This window comes from Grampus griseus (assembly GCF_964374135.1).
Source record: "Grampus griseus genome assembly, chromosome: 12".
NCBI classification, from domain to species: Eukaryota; Metazoa; Chordata; class Mammalia; order Artiodactyla; family Delphinidae; genus Grampus; species Grampus griseus.
This window is the reverse complement of record NC_139006.1, coordinates 71,465,669-71,485,242: the sequence shown is the minus strand read 5'-3', so window position 1 is coordinate 71,485,242 and position 19,574 is coordinate 71,465,669. Positions and strand designations below refer to the sequence as shown.

The 19,574-nt window shown below is 35.7% G+C and overlaps 1 protein-coding gene across 3 annotated transcripts in view; it reads right to left on the bottom strand.

The window, feature by feature from the left end:
* The window catches only part of WDR7 (WD repeat domain 7), a 376,910-nt gene that overhangs the window by 229,693 nt on the left and 127,643 nt on the right, over positions 1–19,574 (bottom strand). For all 3 annotated transcript variants that reach the window (XM_082667902.1, XM_082667904.1, XM_082667903.1), the window contains 2 exons: positions 17,438–17,556; positions 15,618–15,741 (listed from right to left, as the gene is read on the bottom strand). In XM_082667902.1, coding sequence (XP_082524028.1) covers positions 15,618–15,741; positions 17,438–17,556 — 243 coding nt within the window. The remainder of the gene's footprint in view (positions 1–15,617; positions 15,742–17,437; positions 17,557–19,574) is intronic.

The following is a 19,574-nucleotide window of genomic DNA, read 5'->3' as shown; positions in this document are numbered from 1 at the left end:
ATCATTAAAGAAACTTGAGAAGATTAACAAAGTAAATCAACCACTCTTGCAGAGAATGCCGACAATACAAAACTGTGCTTTCAAAAGGCTGAATGAATGATTCCGATCCACCTGGTGTCACGAGAATCCAGGAAATCTAATTCTGCAGCCGCTCCGCCCTCACCACTAATTTCGCCTGGAGGGTTCCACAGCACATCGTTAAAATATGTTTAATTCTTTCAGCATAAACAGGTATATATCCACACGTTACCAGGCAGGTTCACACATTCTTTTCAAATGCTCCTTACTTACAATAATAACTGGGATGAAAATAAAATAGAGGCCAATATATAAAAATATAAAATGTTTGGTATGTACCAAGCACTTTTCTAAGAAGTGCTTTATATATTAATGCTTCATTAAATGTTATATGAAACATATGTACAACTATATTATAAATACCTGCATGTTTTCAGCTCTTTTATGACTTCCACAGCACCTAAAATAGTGCCAGCAATACTGTAATAAGTTTTTGAGTATTTGTAATGAGTATTAAAAAAATCACAGTTCTGATGAATAAAGAAGTAGAACCAAAATATTTGACAAAAACAACACAAATATGTGACCTCAATTAAATTTAATTAAGATATTGTCATTCTGTTCTCTTTATCCTTCTTATTTACTTACGCTGCATAAAAAGAAATTCTCAATTTATATAAAATTAAAATGACTTCATAGAGTTCAAACTGCTCCAACCTTTTAAATAGTTTTAATACTGCCTTCTGAATACATTCTTTGACATTAGCCCCTGTCATTTCCACATACTGTGATTATCTTCCAGCTGTTGACACGTCATTGCCCTTGGCTACACTGGCCATTCCCATAGTTGTAAACTCTCTCTATAATAGCTCTTACCATCCTGTTTTATTGCTCATTTGGTTACCTGCCTTCCTAAAAGAGACAATAAGCTCCATGAAGACAGGGACCATGACCACCTCTTGCGTCTTTATATTCCCCAGGGCCCACAGCTATGTTTAGCACTGAATAAATAGCTACTGAATGAGGAAGGGAACGAAAGAGGGAGAAAAGATAAAAAATATGCTGTGATATACAGATTGAGGAGGACATTTACTTCCAGTTGTTTTTTAATCTTTTATCATTTAAATATGCAGAGCGTTCATAAAGGAAGTTTTAGCATATGCCCTATGTATGATATCTATTTTATATACTCTTATTAGGAGTCTAAAAGTCTATCATAGACATTATATAATGTATATATTAAGAAAACTGTTTTTCCTGGGAATTCCCTGGAGGTTCAATGGTTAGGACTCTGTTCTGAGCTTTCACTGCCAAAGGCCTGGGTTCAATCCCTGGTCGGGAAACTTAAGATGCCGCAAGTCGCTGAGCAGAAAAAAAAAGAAAGAAAGAAAGAAAGAAAACCGTTTTTCTTAAAAGAAACAGAAAATTCTAAACGCAAAAGAAAATATACTAGGTAATTTAATTTTATATAAACACCATTGAAAAATATTATCTACTCAACTGCTGTATCAACCCCAATCACGTAAGCATATGCATATAATCTTATAAACGTAACTGGAGAGAAGGAAACAAATTTACCGTTTTTAATTACTATAGCCCAGGGTTTCTTAACTTCATCACTACTGATACTTTGCATTGGATAAGCCACTCCATGCCAGTATCACACCCTCCCGTATGTTGGGACAAACAAAAATGCCTCCAAGTGTTGCCAAATGTAGGGGTGGGAGTGCAAAATTGTTCTGGGTTAGGAAGCACTGCTCAAGTCTAATGAGTCTCAGAGTTCCTAGTCAAAACCTCCAACTCAGGTGAAGTGAGATATATTTCATCCAAAGAGATCCTATCAACATCAACTCGCCCTGCCCCCACCGTATAATCACTATTACTGATAGAAATGTGCTCTTCCACACCAAGGCTGATTGAGATGCTTTCTCCATATAGTGATTATTATCTAGTTATTACGATTAAACTTTCTATTATAAAAATAAAATAAAATCATGATATCTTTTAAAATAAAATGCTTTTAACCAAAGAAATATTTTAGTCTTTAATCCATTAATAAACCGTCAATCATCACATAATAGATTATAGGAACACTTCCAAAATTAGTGCATATTTAGCTAGGAGATACATATGTATGTAATAAAATGGGTGGCAATGACAAAGAGTGATAGAAAAAAATAGAAAAAAGAAAATTTATAGATGAAGATGATAGGTTTAAAGTAGCTATAAACATCCGAGTGGAGATGGAGACCACCGAATTAAATGGGATATCATTTTTTTTTAATATCCAGCATCTAGAACAATGTCATACTCTTGAGTATGTGTACAATACAATTTGGTCAAATGACTTAACGTTGCTTTACATTTTTGCTGGCTATATTGTGAGACAGACTGATAAAAGTTTATTCTGATGAAACCAAGAGATGGGGTTATTTCTTTGAGAATGGGAAAAATCTATTACTCTAATGAAGAGATACAGTACCTGCAGAATGATCACCAACCTGGTAAAGAAATTTGAAATTGGAATGTTTTAATGAATTTAGTTTTCAGTCAGAATTAATTGCTTCTTCCCCTTTTCCTATGTATCCTATTTATACCTGTTGTATGTCAATTATATTTTTAAAACCGTGTGGAACTAATTAATTACCAATCAGAGACTAACCCCCTAAATTTTCCATTTATCTCCAATAAACTACTAGAGGGTGACTTTTTCTCCTGCATATAAGATTCCACTATTAAGGTTCAAACAAAGGGAAGGGGCTTCAATCCTTGAAGGTACAACTGCGGTTTGATTTCTTTCCTCTTTCTCTAACTAAAAAACAAGAACAAAACCAAAAAGAAACAAACAAACAAAAAAAAACTACTTTAAGAACTACAGCAGAAAATGTGGAGATGGTCTTGATTTTCTTACCTTCCCTTTTAATGCTTACCTTTTAGATCACTCATCAGTACATTTTAATCTAATGAAATTGAAGAAAATGTAGAAGCACCTACCACATTGCATGGATTTAGGAGGCATCTGATTTTTTTCTCCTTTTGTATTATTCAACATAATTACTGAGACAAAGCTATCCTCCTGCAAACTTGATGACAGATGACATATTAGATCATCGTATCTCATTTTTAGTAGTAAAACACTATTAAGTATTTTTGGTGGAAATTTAAATTTTAGAAACATTAGCATACTTCAAGTGAAACCCTACCATATTATCAATGTAGACATCTTTTTTATATCAGCTGACTTTTTGTTGAGTTTTCTAAAAAGGTTGACTTTAAAATCAATAGTCTTGAACAAACATACATAATCAGTAGATACATACATATCTGTGATTCAAAGGTACTCCATTTTTAGATGAAAAATAACTAGATTTACTTCCCCAAAGTCATGAGACCACCTGAGTAGTAGGGAGAAGGGAGAGTGAGATGGTGGGGTAATAAAGAAATCTTCGAGTGGAGTTGAAAGAGACAGACACTCTCCCGGTGAAGTCCCTCAGTAATCTGAGGGAGGGGCACCACTCCCAGTGGTACTATGTGTATAGGTGTCCTACAAACCCCACCAACTGGGAGAATATGAGTTAGCCGAATGGTATAGCTTCAACTGCAAACTAAAAACTTCTACCTTCAAAATACAGAAACTCATTATTACTATATAATAAAATCTTTTTGATAATCATAGTCCCTATTTAACATTGTGTTGGAGGTACTGGCTAATACAACTGTATAGGAGAAAGCAGTCAGAGGCAGAGCAGTTGAAAAAGAAGAGGGAAGACTGTCTCTATTTCCAAATGATATAATTATATATATCTGAAAAACCCCCAAAGAATCGATGGAAACACTTATAAAATCAGTAAGAAATTTTTATAATAGTAACTAACGAAATCAACAGTATTCACGTATACAGACAAAAGCCAGTTAAATGTTATAATGGAAGTACAATAAAATTAACTACCTAAGCAACAACTTAATACATGTCCCAAACTACATAAGGAAAATTTTAAATCTCCCGAATGACAAAAAAGTAGACTTGAATAAAGGACATTCTATATTCTTGGATAGAAATCCAACATTATAAAAAAATCAGTTCTCCCTAAGTTTGTTTATAAATTAGATGGAATCCCAATGAAAATGCCATCAGGTTTTTCCCCTCCTAGAGCTAAATAGGTTGATTACAAAGTTCATTTGGAAAAACAAACAAGCAAGAACAGCCAGGAGAAGCCTCAAAAAGAAGGGCTTGAGCCAAAATTACTAAATATTAAAATATAAATTATCTACAGGCCAACGGAACAAACTAGAAAACAGACAAAACTACATATAGAAACTTGGTAGTTTCTTACCAAGTGCTTTGGAGACAAACAGCCATATGGAAAAACATAATATCCATTTTTTACACACTTAAGCAGGACCAATTCCAAATGACACGTAAGGAAAAAACTGGAAACGATATGGGGAATTCCAATACCAAGGAAAACTCCATAATTTTGACACAAAATCCTGAAACAATACGAGAAAGGGTCAATAAATTGGGTGATGAGAAAAAAAAAACCATCATAAGCAAAGTAAGAAGAAAAATAACAAACCAGGAAATACTTGAACCATATATCAAAAGCGTTTAATCAAACAACCCCATATAAAAATGAGCCAGAGACATGAACTGTTACTTTAAAAGAAATACAAGACACATATATGAAAAGATGATAAACTCATTCTTAACAATAAAAATACAAAATAAGACAACACTGACATTTCACTTCTCATCTATCAGAGTCACAACATTCCAAAAGCATGACAGTATACTCTTTTGGAAATGATGTAGAGAAACAGGCCTTCAAATACATCATCATTGAGAATGCAAAATGGTACAGCCTCTATGGCAAAGAACTTGGCAATATCTAACACAAGATTAGACACACATTTATCCTTGGACTCAGCAATCTCACCTCTTGGAACGTAGCCAAGATACACTATCAAAAAATGAAAAGACATATGCACAAGTCTATTTACTACAGCCCTGTCCATAATATTAAAAATCTGGAAACAACCCAAATGCCCATCAACAGGAAAATTGTTGAATAAAACATGGTCCACCCACAAAATGGAACACCACACAACCAATTAAAAAAATGAGGAGCACACAAAACGGGGAGCATTTCAGACAATACGTTTAAAGCCCACACTCTGCTAGCACCCTACTAGGTACAAGCTACTCTGAAGCTCTATTAAGAACACAGTCATCTGCTGGAGAAGTAGAACATATTTCACAGGTAGCCATACAGAATGGTAAGGGTTATATAGAAACCAAAAGTCATTCTGCATGATAACAAAACTTAGGAATTCTGTTTATCAAGGTAAAGTTTGTAACTCTGCCCTGTACCATTGTGTGTGTTGGTGGTGGTGGCGGGGAGCATGGAGGAGGGGAGCCACTGGCTAGAGCAAGAGGCTTTTGGGGAACAGACAGTTAACTAGTTTTCGACAACAAATGTCAGAATACAAATGAAGAGCATGAGGGTTTCAATGCACAAGAAATGATTTTTCAAACACACACACACAGATTTAAACTGCCTAAAGAAATTATTTAATTTTTAAAAATGTTTTATAGTTTGGAACTCTGATTAAGATTTCACATAGACGTTTACTATCAAAAAGGTTTAAAAAAACACAGATTTGTTCATTCTTCTCCTTTCACATAAATAGAAACTGTGAAATACATAAGGAAACGTAGAGGCTTAGGGATCTCTCTGGGGTCACGGCTAATGCGTGGTGAAGCAGAAAGAGCTGCCAGACCTTCCAACACCCCTCTTTCCATTGGACTTCCCAACTAATAATCAGCTTCAGTAAATTTGTTGCTTATTCATCATTAGAAAAATCCTTCGAAAAAACAGTATTTTACTACCTAATTAATGTCAACTACAAAGTGAATGATTATAGATGCTTGGTTGAGGAGGAAGTAATGTTTAGGAGAATCACCTTTTGAAACTCATCTCTCCTGCCTCTCACTCTACACCTGTTGAGAATCACTATGCTTGAATATCTTCTCCATAGAAGTGGACACAGAAGTGATGAAATGGAATGGGAAAGGCCTCCGGTCCCAAGTGCCCATCCAACTTCTATATGGGAGAGCTTGGGATGGTCTCAGGATCCTGATCATACCATAAAATAGATTATACCCCAAATTATGTGGTCACTTTCAACCTTATGTAAGTATTTTATGAAAAGCACCATGACACTTCAGATTAAGACTATAAATGCCCAATCCTCTACCCATCATCCAGGTTCAGAGATTCACTCCTAGTTTAGTTGCTCTAACTCTGATATTATTTATTTTGAAGACTCACCTTTGCTTTAGGAGAAAGAAAACAAGCAAGCAAAAATCAAAACAAAATGAAACAAAACAAAACCTGAGTAAGACCTGCTAGCCACCCCTTAGCAGAAAGTAAAGAAAAAGCCTTCTTTACTTCATGCCTGAGACAGAAAAAATCTCAGAAATAAGCTAAATTTATGTCTTTGTATCCACAAGGTATGCCAGAACTTATTTAATAATGTTTAATTACCAGAGGGATGTAGGTTAATTATATTTCTTAAAAATCAGTGGGAATATTCAAATATTAAGACCCATCCTTCCTCTTCTATTTCCATTCCCCAAAGCTAAGTATTCTTTAGTCCAGGTACACATTTCAAATGTAAGTCTGTCTCACCATCTTTTCCTGGTAAAATATAAAGTCCTTTCATAAGAATTACATAAAAGAACTGTGATTAGAACACCGACATTAACTGTAGAGACAATTTTTAAAAACAAAAAGCAATCAAATAGGTGGTTGTGGTTGTTTTCATCTCTAAATCAAGCACGGAGAATCTTTTCAAGTGATGGGTAAGTTTTATAGGACAAACACAGAAAATATGTACAGAAAAATTACAAAAACACTAAGTACTGTTACAGACGACTGGATTGGCATTTAACAGGCTGAAAGAAAGCAGATCAATCTCAATCTTGCTGGGGTCAATCCGGGTGCTCAAACCAATAAAACAATTTTTTTTCTTTATGTTTGTGGACTAGAGGTGCTAAAATACTAACCAAGCCTGCAAATGTCATGCACATGCACAATATTAAAACACATTTAAAATACTTGTTTGTATCAAAACTTGCTTAATAAAAATAGATAGTAGACATAATAAATCTTTGGGACAATATTACTAAGGAGAAATAAAATATAAAATATCATTCTTGGGCTTCCCTGGTGGCGCAGTGGTTGAGAGTCCGCCTGCCGATGCAGGGGACACCGGTTCGTGCCCCGGTCCGGGAAGATCCCACATGCTGCGGAGCGGCTGGGCCCGTGAGCCATGGCTGCTGAGCCTGCGCGTCCGGAGCCTGTGCTCCGCAACGGGAGAGGCCCGCGTATCGCAAAAAAAAAAAAAAAAATCATTCTTCCCCCAGAAAGCAGGGAACAGGAAGGAGAATGAATTAGGCAAAAATATTTTAGCATAATTTGATAATTTTAATCCCAGAATTTATAAACAACACTAGAACAAAATCTACCATTTGCTATTACAATATAAATAGTACAGGCAAAATAGGTTCACGTAATTTTTTCTTATAATAACTTTCAATTACTGTTTTCCTTCCGAACGGTAAGATCTATTCAGTCACATGCAGAGCATAGCAAGGCTTTGAACTAAAATATTAAAACAATGCAATTATACATAATATCCAGTCAATATAAGGCGATAATAAAATTAGAAATGTGGTGCAAAACTATAAACGCTTCACATCCCATCCAAGTTGGATTTGTTCGTGCATATTCAGTATCTGAAGATTTAATACATCACAAGACCATCAATTCAGCTTTTTGCTCTGTAAAAGCAAGTTCAACAGGACTCTAAGTATCTGTACTGAAATAATCTGTACGAGAATAAAGAAAATTTATACTCAAAAGCTTACTAGACACTTGTTCTATTACAAAGACATGGGCCAGTATTCGTGCGCAGTGTTTTGTAAAGTACTTTATTTCCATTAGCATTATACATTTTTGTTCTTCAGCAAATCAGCAAGAGACTAACGGCACAAATCAATATCATACTCTTCATAGCAACTAATATTAAGTCATTGATTATAGCAAAGGCCACTAGAACCTCTGCTAAAGGTATACCAGGCATTTCAATTTGAACACCATTTTTGTAAAACAATGTGTCACCAGTTGAATGAGTTTTTCTTTTATAAGTTGTCTGCATAGGCTTAAGTACCTTCAACTTCTTAAAGCAGGTAGTAAGTGTACAAACACCTCAAAGAAAGCCAGCCATGCCTCCTAGGGGCCTTGCCATGGACTACAGCTCTAGCAGAGTTAATTTCTGCATTGAAGGGAGGGAGAGTGGGAGGCCTGTCAAAGAGGAGAAGGCGGGGGACATGAGAAAATAACCGAAATTATTTCAAATCCTTTCCACTCCAGAAGCTTTTCCACGGGAGCCAGTTGATAACCAGGGTTCCGTGAATGGAATGGGGAGGAATGGGGAGCAGGCAAGGAGCCTCACACTCGATGGAATCTCAACTCCTCACCGTTCACCAAGGAACGAGTTATTGAATTTCCTCCCGCTCCACTCCTTGCTTTGTTCCACAAGGTGGAAAACTGTCACCAGGCTCCTACTGATAACCTGAAACCAGACTGCTGGCTATATCATTATAGCCTCTTATACAGAGGACTTCACGCTTAATCCTGCGGAGTTCCTAACCCACAGCCTCACTGGGTGACAGAGTTTTCTGTTTATTACTTACCAGTAAGGTCTAAATAACCAATCAATCCAACAATGCTTTCATTTTTCATTTACCACTTTACTACTCTAAGTTCCAAAACTTGTTCAAAGGATAATAGGAAAATTACAAAACAATTAAATATCGCCTCAAAGAACTCCAGTCACATGAAACAAAAGGATTTTCCTTTAGATAGCTGTGACCGATTAAGAAGAAATTTCGCTTATTCTCTTAGGTTAGTAGCCAAATATAGATAAGTAGAACAGTTTAAGCTGTTAAACACATGATCAGTCTAAAGTACTTAAAAGTAAGCTCAACAGCTCTGGCACTCCGGAAGAAGAAAGAGGAACAAATCCCTTAGGTCTCAGTGAAACGACTGCAAACAGATATATTACAACTACAGTGCGCTGTGCATAATACAGTTTGTCTTAAGACAAACCCTTTCTGCCTCACGATACAGGAACTCCCACAGAACATGAAATACTTTCCACGTACATCACTTAGGCATAATTTAATACTTTCCCTTTCTAATCACAATGCACAATCATTTCCAACTGGTTTTGTGAACGCCATAAGACAACTGTTACAAAGATTTCTAAGGAAATCTCATGCTTTAATTTCAGCTGATTCACAAAACAGGCATTGGTTATAAAAGGGGTCTTTTTAGAAATATCAGTTCTTCGTGAACAACCAAATGATTTCCACCTTTCTTTCCCCAATTTTATTAGAATATTTTTCTCCAAAAGATACATACATGCAGAATGCCAGAGAAGACCCGAGAAAGCAGTCAAGTAAGCAGAAGGTGGGGTGCCAACAGGGGCTCCCCAAAGTGCTTGCACTAAAGCTTGGGGGTTTCTTTTCATCAGAGAGACCTTACTCTCAGCCAATTTACTCTTATTTTAAATTTAACTGAAATAAGTTTGTTAACTTGGCTTTTCTGCACACCTCACAACACTGGAAACGGTAAATCAGGAATCAGGACAGGAGCTATTCAGGGTGAGACAAAACAGCCCGGCCGCAATAAAAATTGGTACCAATTACTAGACAATTAAAAGAGGAGAAAGAAAAATTATTTTTAAAAATAGAATATGAAATGCAAGAGGCATAGCAATCTGGGTACTTTTACGTTCAGGTAAGTCTAATACTCCCTTTAATAATCAAATGGTGGTAATTTTACAGCCTGGGCCGAAACAACAATGCTGGCTACTGAGAAGATGTTCAATAAGCCAGAGACATTTTGAAATATTTCAACACAAAGGGTTACTTTTTATTTTAGAATCTGCACCTAGTGATTTTTAAACCCTCAGTTATCTAGAAAGTCATTCCTAACAAGACTGTTAGAGAAGTCCAAACAACTGAGGCATACAGAAAAAAGAAGGAAGGACTGCTGCGTAGTTTAAGGCCTTTCGGGAGGAAGGGAGGGGTGGAGAGATTCACTTAAATCAAACCCCCTCACTATCCTTTTCCCTATCCTCTCCCCACCAGCAAACCCTGAAAATACCTGCCTACCAAAGAATGCACTAATATTTAAATTATTTTTCTAGCTACAAACGAGTTTTCAACTACCTCTGTAATATATAGTTCCATCTTACCTTCTTGTATGTGTTGGTCCATCCACATTTGTGCTCAGAATGACCACTACTTTATAACCATCAGAAAAGTGACTTCAATTCCAGGTTAAAATAGGTACTACAGTGTAGCTTGTTGAAAGTCAAACCCAAAACATTTACTAGGAGTGTCTTTCACTGAACAAAGAAATCCTATTCTGTTTCCAAGGGGGATAAAAAGACTAGCCTAACCCTGGTAACCTTAACACAAAAGGAAGCTAAAAAGGCAGGGACTCGATAAGAACAAAGGATTGTTCTTTCTGATGACATCAATACATATTAAACACGATGTGTTACACATCCTTTTATCAATATCTGAGATGATAAATTTACAAATTAATACTACACCAGCCATAACTGCATAAAATTACAATAGCACCCTCTTTGGAAAAGATTTTGATTTATATAATGGTAGTAACTTTTAGGTGTTTAATGTTTCTGAAATTAAAGGAGATGAGCCACTGTGAGCAAGCAGAACACAACGTACAAGAAATAATTACGCTTGTGACCTTATGCCCTGTAAGGTCACCCTGAAACACAGGCCAAAGGAAATCAGGAAGCATCAGCATTTACCTCCAAGTAGTCACTGCCCGGAATGAAGGGCAAGTGTGGGTGTATTTCATAAACTAGCAGGTGCTTGACCTCATTAAAAAAAAAAAAAAAAAGTCAATTATCAAAACACTACATGTAGAATGTCACAAATAAGAAAACTATAAAATTGGGTTCTGCAAAATATCTTCCCTTCAAAATAAATCTGAGACAACTCATAACATTTTACCTTCACCTGCATCATAATACAACAGTTTCACAAAATAACAGTAATCCGTCCTTAGTAAGAACAATCAGTAAAATGTTTTAAAAGTGTTCTGGAACTTAAAAGTGGTTACGAATACATGCTGAAGAGTGAGAACTCAGAAAATATTTACAATATTTATTTAAGTCACTATCACAAGAATGTATGCAGCATTTAGAATTCTGATCCTGTAACCAGAATAAGAATCACAGTGCACTCATCCCCAAATTTCCAATCAGAAATTAGGCATCAAACGTTTACATCCTGGGGCTTCCCTGGTGGCGCAGTGGTTGAGAGTCTGCCTGCTAATGCAGGGGACACGGGTTCGAGCCCTGGTCTGGGAGGATCCTACATGCCACGGAGCAACTAGGCCCGTGAGCCACAACTACTGAGCCTGCGCGTCTGGAGCCTGTGCTCCGCAACAAGGGAGGCCGCGATAGTGAGAGGCCCGCGCACCGCGATGAAGAGTGGCCCCCAATTGCCACAACTAGAGAAAGCCCTCACACAGAAACGAAGACCCAACACAGCCAAAATAAATAAATAAATCAAAAAAAAAAAGTTTACATCCTGGGACTTCCCTGGTGGCGCAGTGGTTAAGAATCCGCCTTCCAACGCAGGGGACGTGGGTTCGATCCCTGGTCAGGGAACTAGATCCCACACACATGCCGCAACTAAGAGTTCACATGCCACAACGAAGGTTAAGTGGTTAAGAATCCGCCTTCCAACGCAGGGGACGTGGGTTTGATCCCTGGTCAGGGAACTAGGTCCCACACACATGTCGCAACTAAGAGTTCACGTGCCACAACTAAGGCGTCCGCGAGCCGCAATTACAGAGCACACATGCCGCAACTAAGGGAGCCGGTGAGCCACAACTAAGGAGCCCGCCTGCTGCAACTAAGGCCTGGTGCAACCAAAGTAAATAAATTGAAGAGAAAAAAGTGTACATCCTGTCTGCATTTGTAAGGGATAAAATGTTCCCTAACAGGTTCAAGGACAGAGCTTCATTATCGGAAGCAAAATTCTCATATCACTCAATTAGGACTTGGCTTTTATAAAAATTTGTGAACTGGATTTTCAGTTAAGGCAGAGTATTGCTTCTTTTTCCTCCCCAGTGATTGTTGGTTTACTGCCAGAATCCCTGGGCAATATAAATTAGAGTGAATTCTGAGGTGGTGACAATAAGGAGAACAAAACTATAGAAACCAATACAGGAAAGAGAAGTGGACCGCCAACCAGCATTCACTACATGTTTCATGTACTGTGCTGTATGCTTTACAAAGAGCTTCTCCTCCAATGCTCTCAACAGTCCTAAGAAAAGCAACTGGTTTCTGACCCACTGCTTTCCTTAGGCTCTCAGACAAACCTACAAAAGGCTGTTACTGCATCATATACCTAAATAAAATTCCAGAAGATCCCAGTCAGTAACGCCCAGTTGATCTGAATTGTCATCTTGGTCCCAGCTCAATCACCTACTGAGTGTGAAGTCAGAGCAAGTTCCTACCCACTTTAGTTACTACCTCCAGACGCCAGGTCTCTAAGAGGAAGGGCTATCACAGTCCATCAGCCCAGGATGACCTTCCGCTCTTCAGGTAAAAGCAGTTTCTGAGTTTCAGACAAACATCTAACAAAGAGACTCTTAGACCAAGCTCGGTCATAACTTAGGAGCTGTCCATATTGCTTAGGCAATTAATGCATATTTTTTAATGCTCGGATGATTAAATTATAAGAAAATATCTGATGTACGGTGTATTTACCAGACGTATTGCTTAATATTTTACCTACTTCAGTGATTAAAAGGATTTCTGTGCTAGAAAGAGGCGTTCAGTCTCTAAAGAACGCTTTACGCTGCCACTTGCCACAGCAATCACTTCCTCAAACATAAATGGCCGTGGTAGAGCGATTTCGCTACAAGCAGGTTGATGGCAGGCGTGGGCTGTCCACCAGCTGGCTCCAGAACCTTTTGATCCCTTTGGACAGCAAATCTGTCCAACAGCCCTATGTGGTCATTCCTCATTTTTTGTAGGCTTTCTTCTCCTTTCACACATTCAGAATCCCTACTCCTTTAGCTTGACAGCCTTTTATTAAAATAGAAAGCTCTCAGTAAAGCAAACTAAGACTAATTTTACACTCAGTCAATGTAAAAGTTCCAGAATAGACTAACATATTATAGCAGGGGTTGTTAGTATGAGGTGTTTTAGTTACATGCAGAATGCCTATTTGTTTATTCTTTCACTAAAAATACAATTTTATAGTAAGTGATAAGATTAAAGTTTTAAGTTAGCCAGCCTTCTGTTAATTTATAAAGTCCTCCTAGATACTGTTGCTAAATACCAAAAACTTTAATTTACGTAAATGGAAAGGTTTAAATTTGACATAAGAACAATCCAGTTTGTGCTTGTTTAAACAGTGATGAAAAAACCACTCTCTTCTTTCCAGGAAAAATAAAATAAAATGGCATCCACCACCATTGCTAATGGCGCCTCTCTCCCAAACTGTCAAAAATACAACACTGTACTAACCTCTCATGTTTTCCTTAGACCTTTATATGCAATCTGTAATTTAGGCTTAGAATTGTCTTTTATTCTTCCCCTATCTACATTTTGGTCTGGTCCCATATCCCCCCTTCTGTAACAGCCTCCCATCTACTTATTCTTCTTTAATCAATCTTCCACTCTACACTAGTCCATTCTAAATAAAGGGTCTTGAAAATGTTTCTCCATATTTCCTAATTTCCATAGTGTTCTCCTCTTAAAAGAATCTCTAGCAATTTGCTATTTAGTTTCATCCTCAGTCTACTTTACAGTACTATACTCATAGTTTGTCCTTAAATTTGAGCATCTTATATTCAATAAGGTTTATGATGAGCTGATGAGCTAATTCTATTTTCTCGAATACTATGAAGTTAATAGCCACAAGATACTGAACAAAGAGCACCAGCCAGACTATCCAAATACTCAAAAGGAGAGCTTTTTTCATCCCAATTTTTTTTTTATATTCTACAAAATTTTAAACCTATACATACTTAAATAAGAACTTTAAGCCGAATACCTTACATAGAGTCCATATGTCTAAAGACCCTGGGATTTTTAACTTAATTTCCTTTTATTAAAATAGAAAAGTTCCCAGTAAGCAAATAAAAACCAATACTCTCTCAGTAAACAGTCTGTTACCTATTATCTAGGTTAAAGAATTTGTAACTAGAGTTGTTAATGTGTGATGCTTTGGTTATATGTGAAATATATATTTGCATTTTTATAGATTATAAATGTGTTTATTTAACAAATATATAGAGCTTACGACTGCTTAGGTACTGTTCCATGTGCTTAACAAAGATTCACTCACTACATACTCAAAATAATCCTATAAAGTCCTACTATATCATCTTCATTTCATCTGTGACAAAACTGAGGCTGAAGAAAGGTTAAGTGTCCAAGGTCACATACTAAATTAAACAACCACTATAGTCACCACTGGCAAACACCTGGTAGACTTATACCAGTTATAACAATTATAACCCTTTTTGAATCTTATTTTCATTTTCTATCTTATACAATCATGTATTGTTTGTCTTGACATGTATAATGAGTATCTCATAAATGAGAATAACTGGTATGGACAAAAGGTCACTTAAAATGAATGCACCTATACCCAGGACAAATTTCCACAGTAAAAAAGTTTTTTTAAAGATTCATTGAGACTTTATCCTTTTAAAAAAGTGAAACTGATTTATCTTATACCCAGTATAACAGGCTAAACTTTTAATTCTGAATTCTGCTTTAGAAGAATAAAGAACGAATTAAATGATGAGTTGGGAATGAAGCATACTTTTCCTAAAAAGAAAAAAATTATCACAGTGCACTGTAACTTTTCTTCAATGCACTTTAGACCTAGCAGCATAATTGCAAAGGTTTTACTTTACAAAAGCTATTCCAGAATTTCAACAATTTTTCCCATGATCTTTCCCAGTCCATTGAAATTATACTCTTTTGAAAGATTCTTCAGTCAAAATCCTTGCTATTTTTCTCTTTTTCAACTGGTCTAAACCTACCAGATGATTCTTAAGGATTCACAATTCCAACTTCCACTTGGAATGATCTGCCTTGTATTTGTACTTACATATCAGATCAATATCTAAAAAGTTGGTACCCACAATCATAATAATGAAATAGGCAGAGACAGATGCTAGTGTTAACAGGGTAGAATTTTCAATTCAGGGTTAACTTTATAAAGGGTCAGTGAATTTGTGAATATTTAGATATTTATTTTACATAACTTTTTACAAAACCAAACTCCAAACCGTAAGGATTCAGAAAATGAATGAGCAGAATTTGAGGATCCCCTGTTTTCACCTTAAGGTCAATGATTCACTTTTGGTAATAGGCAGTAGCAAGCGTAACTGCAAGTTTTGGTACTTTCTTACACATGCATGAAAAGCTTTGTAGAAAAGCATGAGAGCTCTTACGTGACATGACGTGGTCCATGTACTGAGGTAAGTACGGAGCCCAGGTATCAATGGCCTCCTTCCGTCCCGCCTGCTCAATTCTTCTCAGTTCTGCTAGAAGCAGGGCCTGTGCGGCTTCTCTGACCTAAGACCACAGAACCAAATGCAAAAAACGGAAGCAGACCAGTGAGTGAGGTGTTTAAACACGAGCAAGTTCATAATGAAAGAAAGCTAGAAAATATACAAACCACATTTATTTACATGAGAAACACTACTAACCAAACAATGAAGTAAGTACTAAAGTTGAATAAACTGGATGCAAGCAAATCAAAGATTTTCAGTTAATGATCTCACTTAAAAATACTTTAACACTAATAGAATAATGTTTGAACGTTTAATCAGTTTGGGGTTTAAAACTTCATTTTCCAAGGCTTGCACAAAAATATTCTTGTACTTTAATTTGGCGTTTTAAATTTTTTTAATTTCCATATAAATATTATTGTTAAAAAATCACTGTTAGAATTATTAAATGTTTTCTCTTTCAGCCTGAAGAAATTTAACATTGTCTAGTGGATTTCTATCTATTATAATGCTAAATAGATATTGCTTACACAAACATATATGTATTAATCCACACAATTCACGTATACCTAAGACTGGCTTAAACAATTTGTTTTCAACAAACAAGCAAATATATTCCTATGAAATGGCATTAATTCTATAAAAGGAAACTATTTTTCAAAATTATATTATCTCAATTTTTCTTTCAACATGGCACACACTTTTATGTTGCAGTTTTAGTTTAGTTTTGTTTTATTTTGGCCAAAGTGCCACACCCATTGGTTCAAAGAAGCTAGACAACTGTCAAGGTATGTACCAATCAATTTATTGAGTATTTATAATTGAAGAGATAACTCGGTAGCACCTGATAAGAATTCAAATAAAAATTATTTTTAACTATAACTAACTTTTGAAGTGAATTCAAACATTATTCAAATGCAAAACCATGAAAATTTCAGTATGCTGCAATTCCACTTGGAGTTGAGGGAAGGGACAGGATGATTTAAATTTGGTAAATTAAAACTTTTGAATGACATAAACTGCTATAGCTATACGGGTCAAATGCTATAATAAGCAAAATCTCCATAAAACATTTCCAAATCCCTGGTGATATTATATTGCAAGCAATATCTAATACCACACAAGTCCATTAACACAAAATAACAGCTACCATTTACTGAGCTCCTACCATGTGTCAGGCTCTGTACTTACTGTGCTACTTGCATTATCTTATTTGATCCTGACAGCAATCCTGTGAGGAATATATTATTATCCCCACTTTACAAATGAGCTTCAAATAGGTTAAGTACATTGCCTAGGGTCACAAAGTTAATAACTGGCAGAACTGATTTTTAAACCCAGGTCTGTTCTAATTCCAAAGACCTTCCCCTTCTATTATAACACAGGACCTTCCACTGGACTATGGTTATTCACTTAGAATTTGATTGATGTGATTATACCTGAATGTGCAATCTGGGGGGGAGGTGGGCTGTATGTATGTGTGTGTGTATGTATGTGTATGATCTGTACAGAAATCAATACTTAAGAAACTGTTCCATAAGTATATAAAACTTTTGGTCAAATACTCACTAGATTAAAAAAAAAGTAAACAAATATGCAAGTTGAAACATTACTGTTTAGAATCATTGGATCCATATTTTCTATCACATAATAAACAGGTGATAAGAAGTTAGATAAAAATAACATTTCTGTTTCAAATTTACACTTGCCCAGTGCCTTTTTAATGTTTTTGTTTTCTATCCACATCACCTCGATATTACCTCCAAGCATCGATCTTGCCATCTCCGAGCCAGCATCTCTAGAAGCGGGGGCCTAAATTTGTCCAATCCCAGCAGGTCTGGCAGCATAACACAGTGCATAGCAGCCAACTGACTCCATCCTGTTAAAATGTAATATATTATAAATGCTTTGGTATTCCCCCTAATTCCAATATTTTTCTGCATGTAAGTATACCAAACCTAAACCCAAAAGGGGAGATCTGCTCAATTATGTTATGATTTCAATTTATTATTAGATATTTTGTACAAAGATATAACAAATGTATTTCATTTCTAAATGTATTTCCTCTCGAATTTCAGCTCTAAGAACTCTAAAAGTTTTAAAAAAAATAAAAATAAATTTCCACATTAAGTATATACCAATTCCACAAGAAAAACACATTTCTAAACATTCCCTCTAAAATAAGACATATATTCAGGTTTAGAAAAGCACAGAAATAAACACATACCAGAGCTCTAGATTTGAACCTACTGACAGTTAAAAGGGCCCTCACACAGATATCCAAAGATAAGTTCATGTCACTTAAGGCCTGGCCATCTGGTATTACCTTCGTATCAGTCAACAGAGATGTTTTCTATTCTCTGTCAGAGGGCCTTTAATTAACGTACTTATTGATCCCTTTTCTTACAAAATGAATCAGAAGTTTAGTCACAATCATAACTTAAGTAAACTAACACCAAGTTTGAGAGGAAAAAATGAATTCCTACATTCCCCCAAATAAAAACAATCTAAAATTTATAAAATTTTAAGTATCATTAACTCTAATCTATGGGAACAAAAGTTGTTTTTTCCAAAATTCTATTCCACAATATGGAAACTGATTATATAAAGATAACAATGTAAACCACTGCAATACTTAAAAGAACTAGTATCCAGACATTCTCAAGTAATCATTTCCACCCTATTTTAAAAGTGTTCATATTACAGGGTGAGTTATCTGTGACCACAAAATTTTAGCAAATCAGTGTTCTGAAATAATCTAAGCTGTAGTATTCTAAAACAAAAACAACAAAAACCCTACCCTAGAACTCAAAATGATTATTGGGATTGTTAAAGAGGGTATGAGTGAGAGAGAGCGAGAGAGACAAGCTACCTATGTAAAGATTCACCTTTTCAGTAAGGAAATTCTCAACAACTAAGAATATATAATTACGTTAATTAAGGTGATGAGCACACACATTTTAGATTATAATTTATTTTCAACAGAGGAATATATATACATACATATACATACATACATACACAAATATATATAAAAAAATTACTACCTAGTAACGTCTTAAATGTTTTAATGTCTCATAAAAGTATGAAGTGTATTAATGAGCTAAATTTTAATATGAAGATGATTCTCACCATGGTCCAAAGTCAACAGCTTGTTTTTGAATCAACGAATTACTACCTTTCACAATAGCTTAACAAATATGACCCTAATTATTTTTGCTAAAATCCAATCTTAACATACAAACCTTAGTACAGGTCTATGACAAGGAAACCAAACAAAAAATGTGTTATACTTTTATGGTACCATGTTTTCTTTCCGAAGGAATGATACTTAGAACATGGGCTCTGTATTTTGTAGATATTATATCATTCTTTCTGTTTGAATAGACTGGTATTATTGCTTTTAGTGAAGAGTTAGAATCATTCTGGGTTACATATGAGATTTTGTAAATTTACTCATTTTTATATTATATAAACTGGTGAAGATTGAGCCCACAATGAAGAGACTGGATATAACTCACAGCTCACAAGTTCCGTTAAGCTTCCAGTCAGTATAAATAATCCTAGATAGCTCTTGGGGAATAAAGATTTGTAGATTCCATTAACATTTTCAGAGCTCCAAAAATACTTTCCCCTCTAACCAGGGCACATGTTGTGTACAGAGAATAAAGAGTGTCTGTCACAGAGTAATGATACATGTAAAATAAATTAATTAGCTCTAACACCAGAGATCACACGGCAAACATCATCATGAAAACCAACCCCCTTTTTAATGCCTACTTCATATCATAGATTAGCATCTTTGCACTCCTTTAATAGCCTTCTAGATTACAGGAAACATGGTTTATACCAACCAGGAATAACATTACATTTTTATAATCGACCCTTATTACCGAC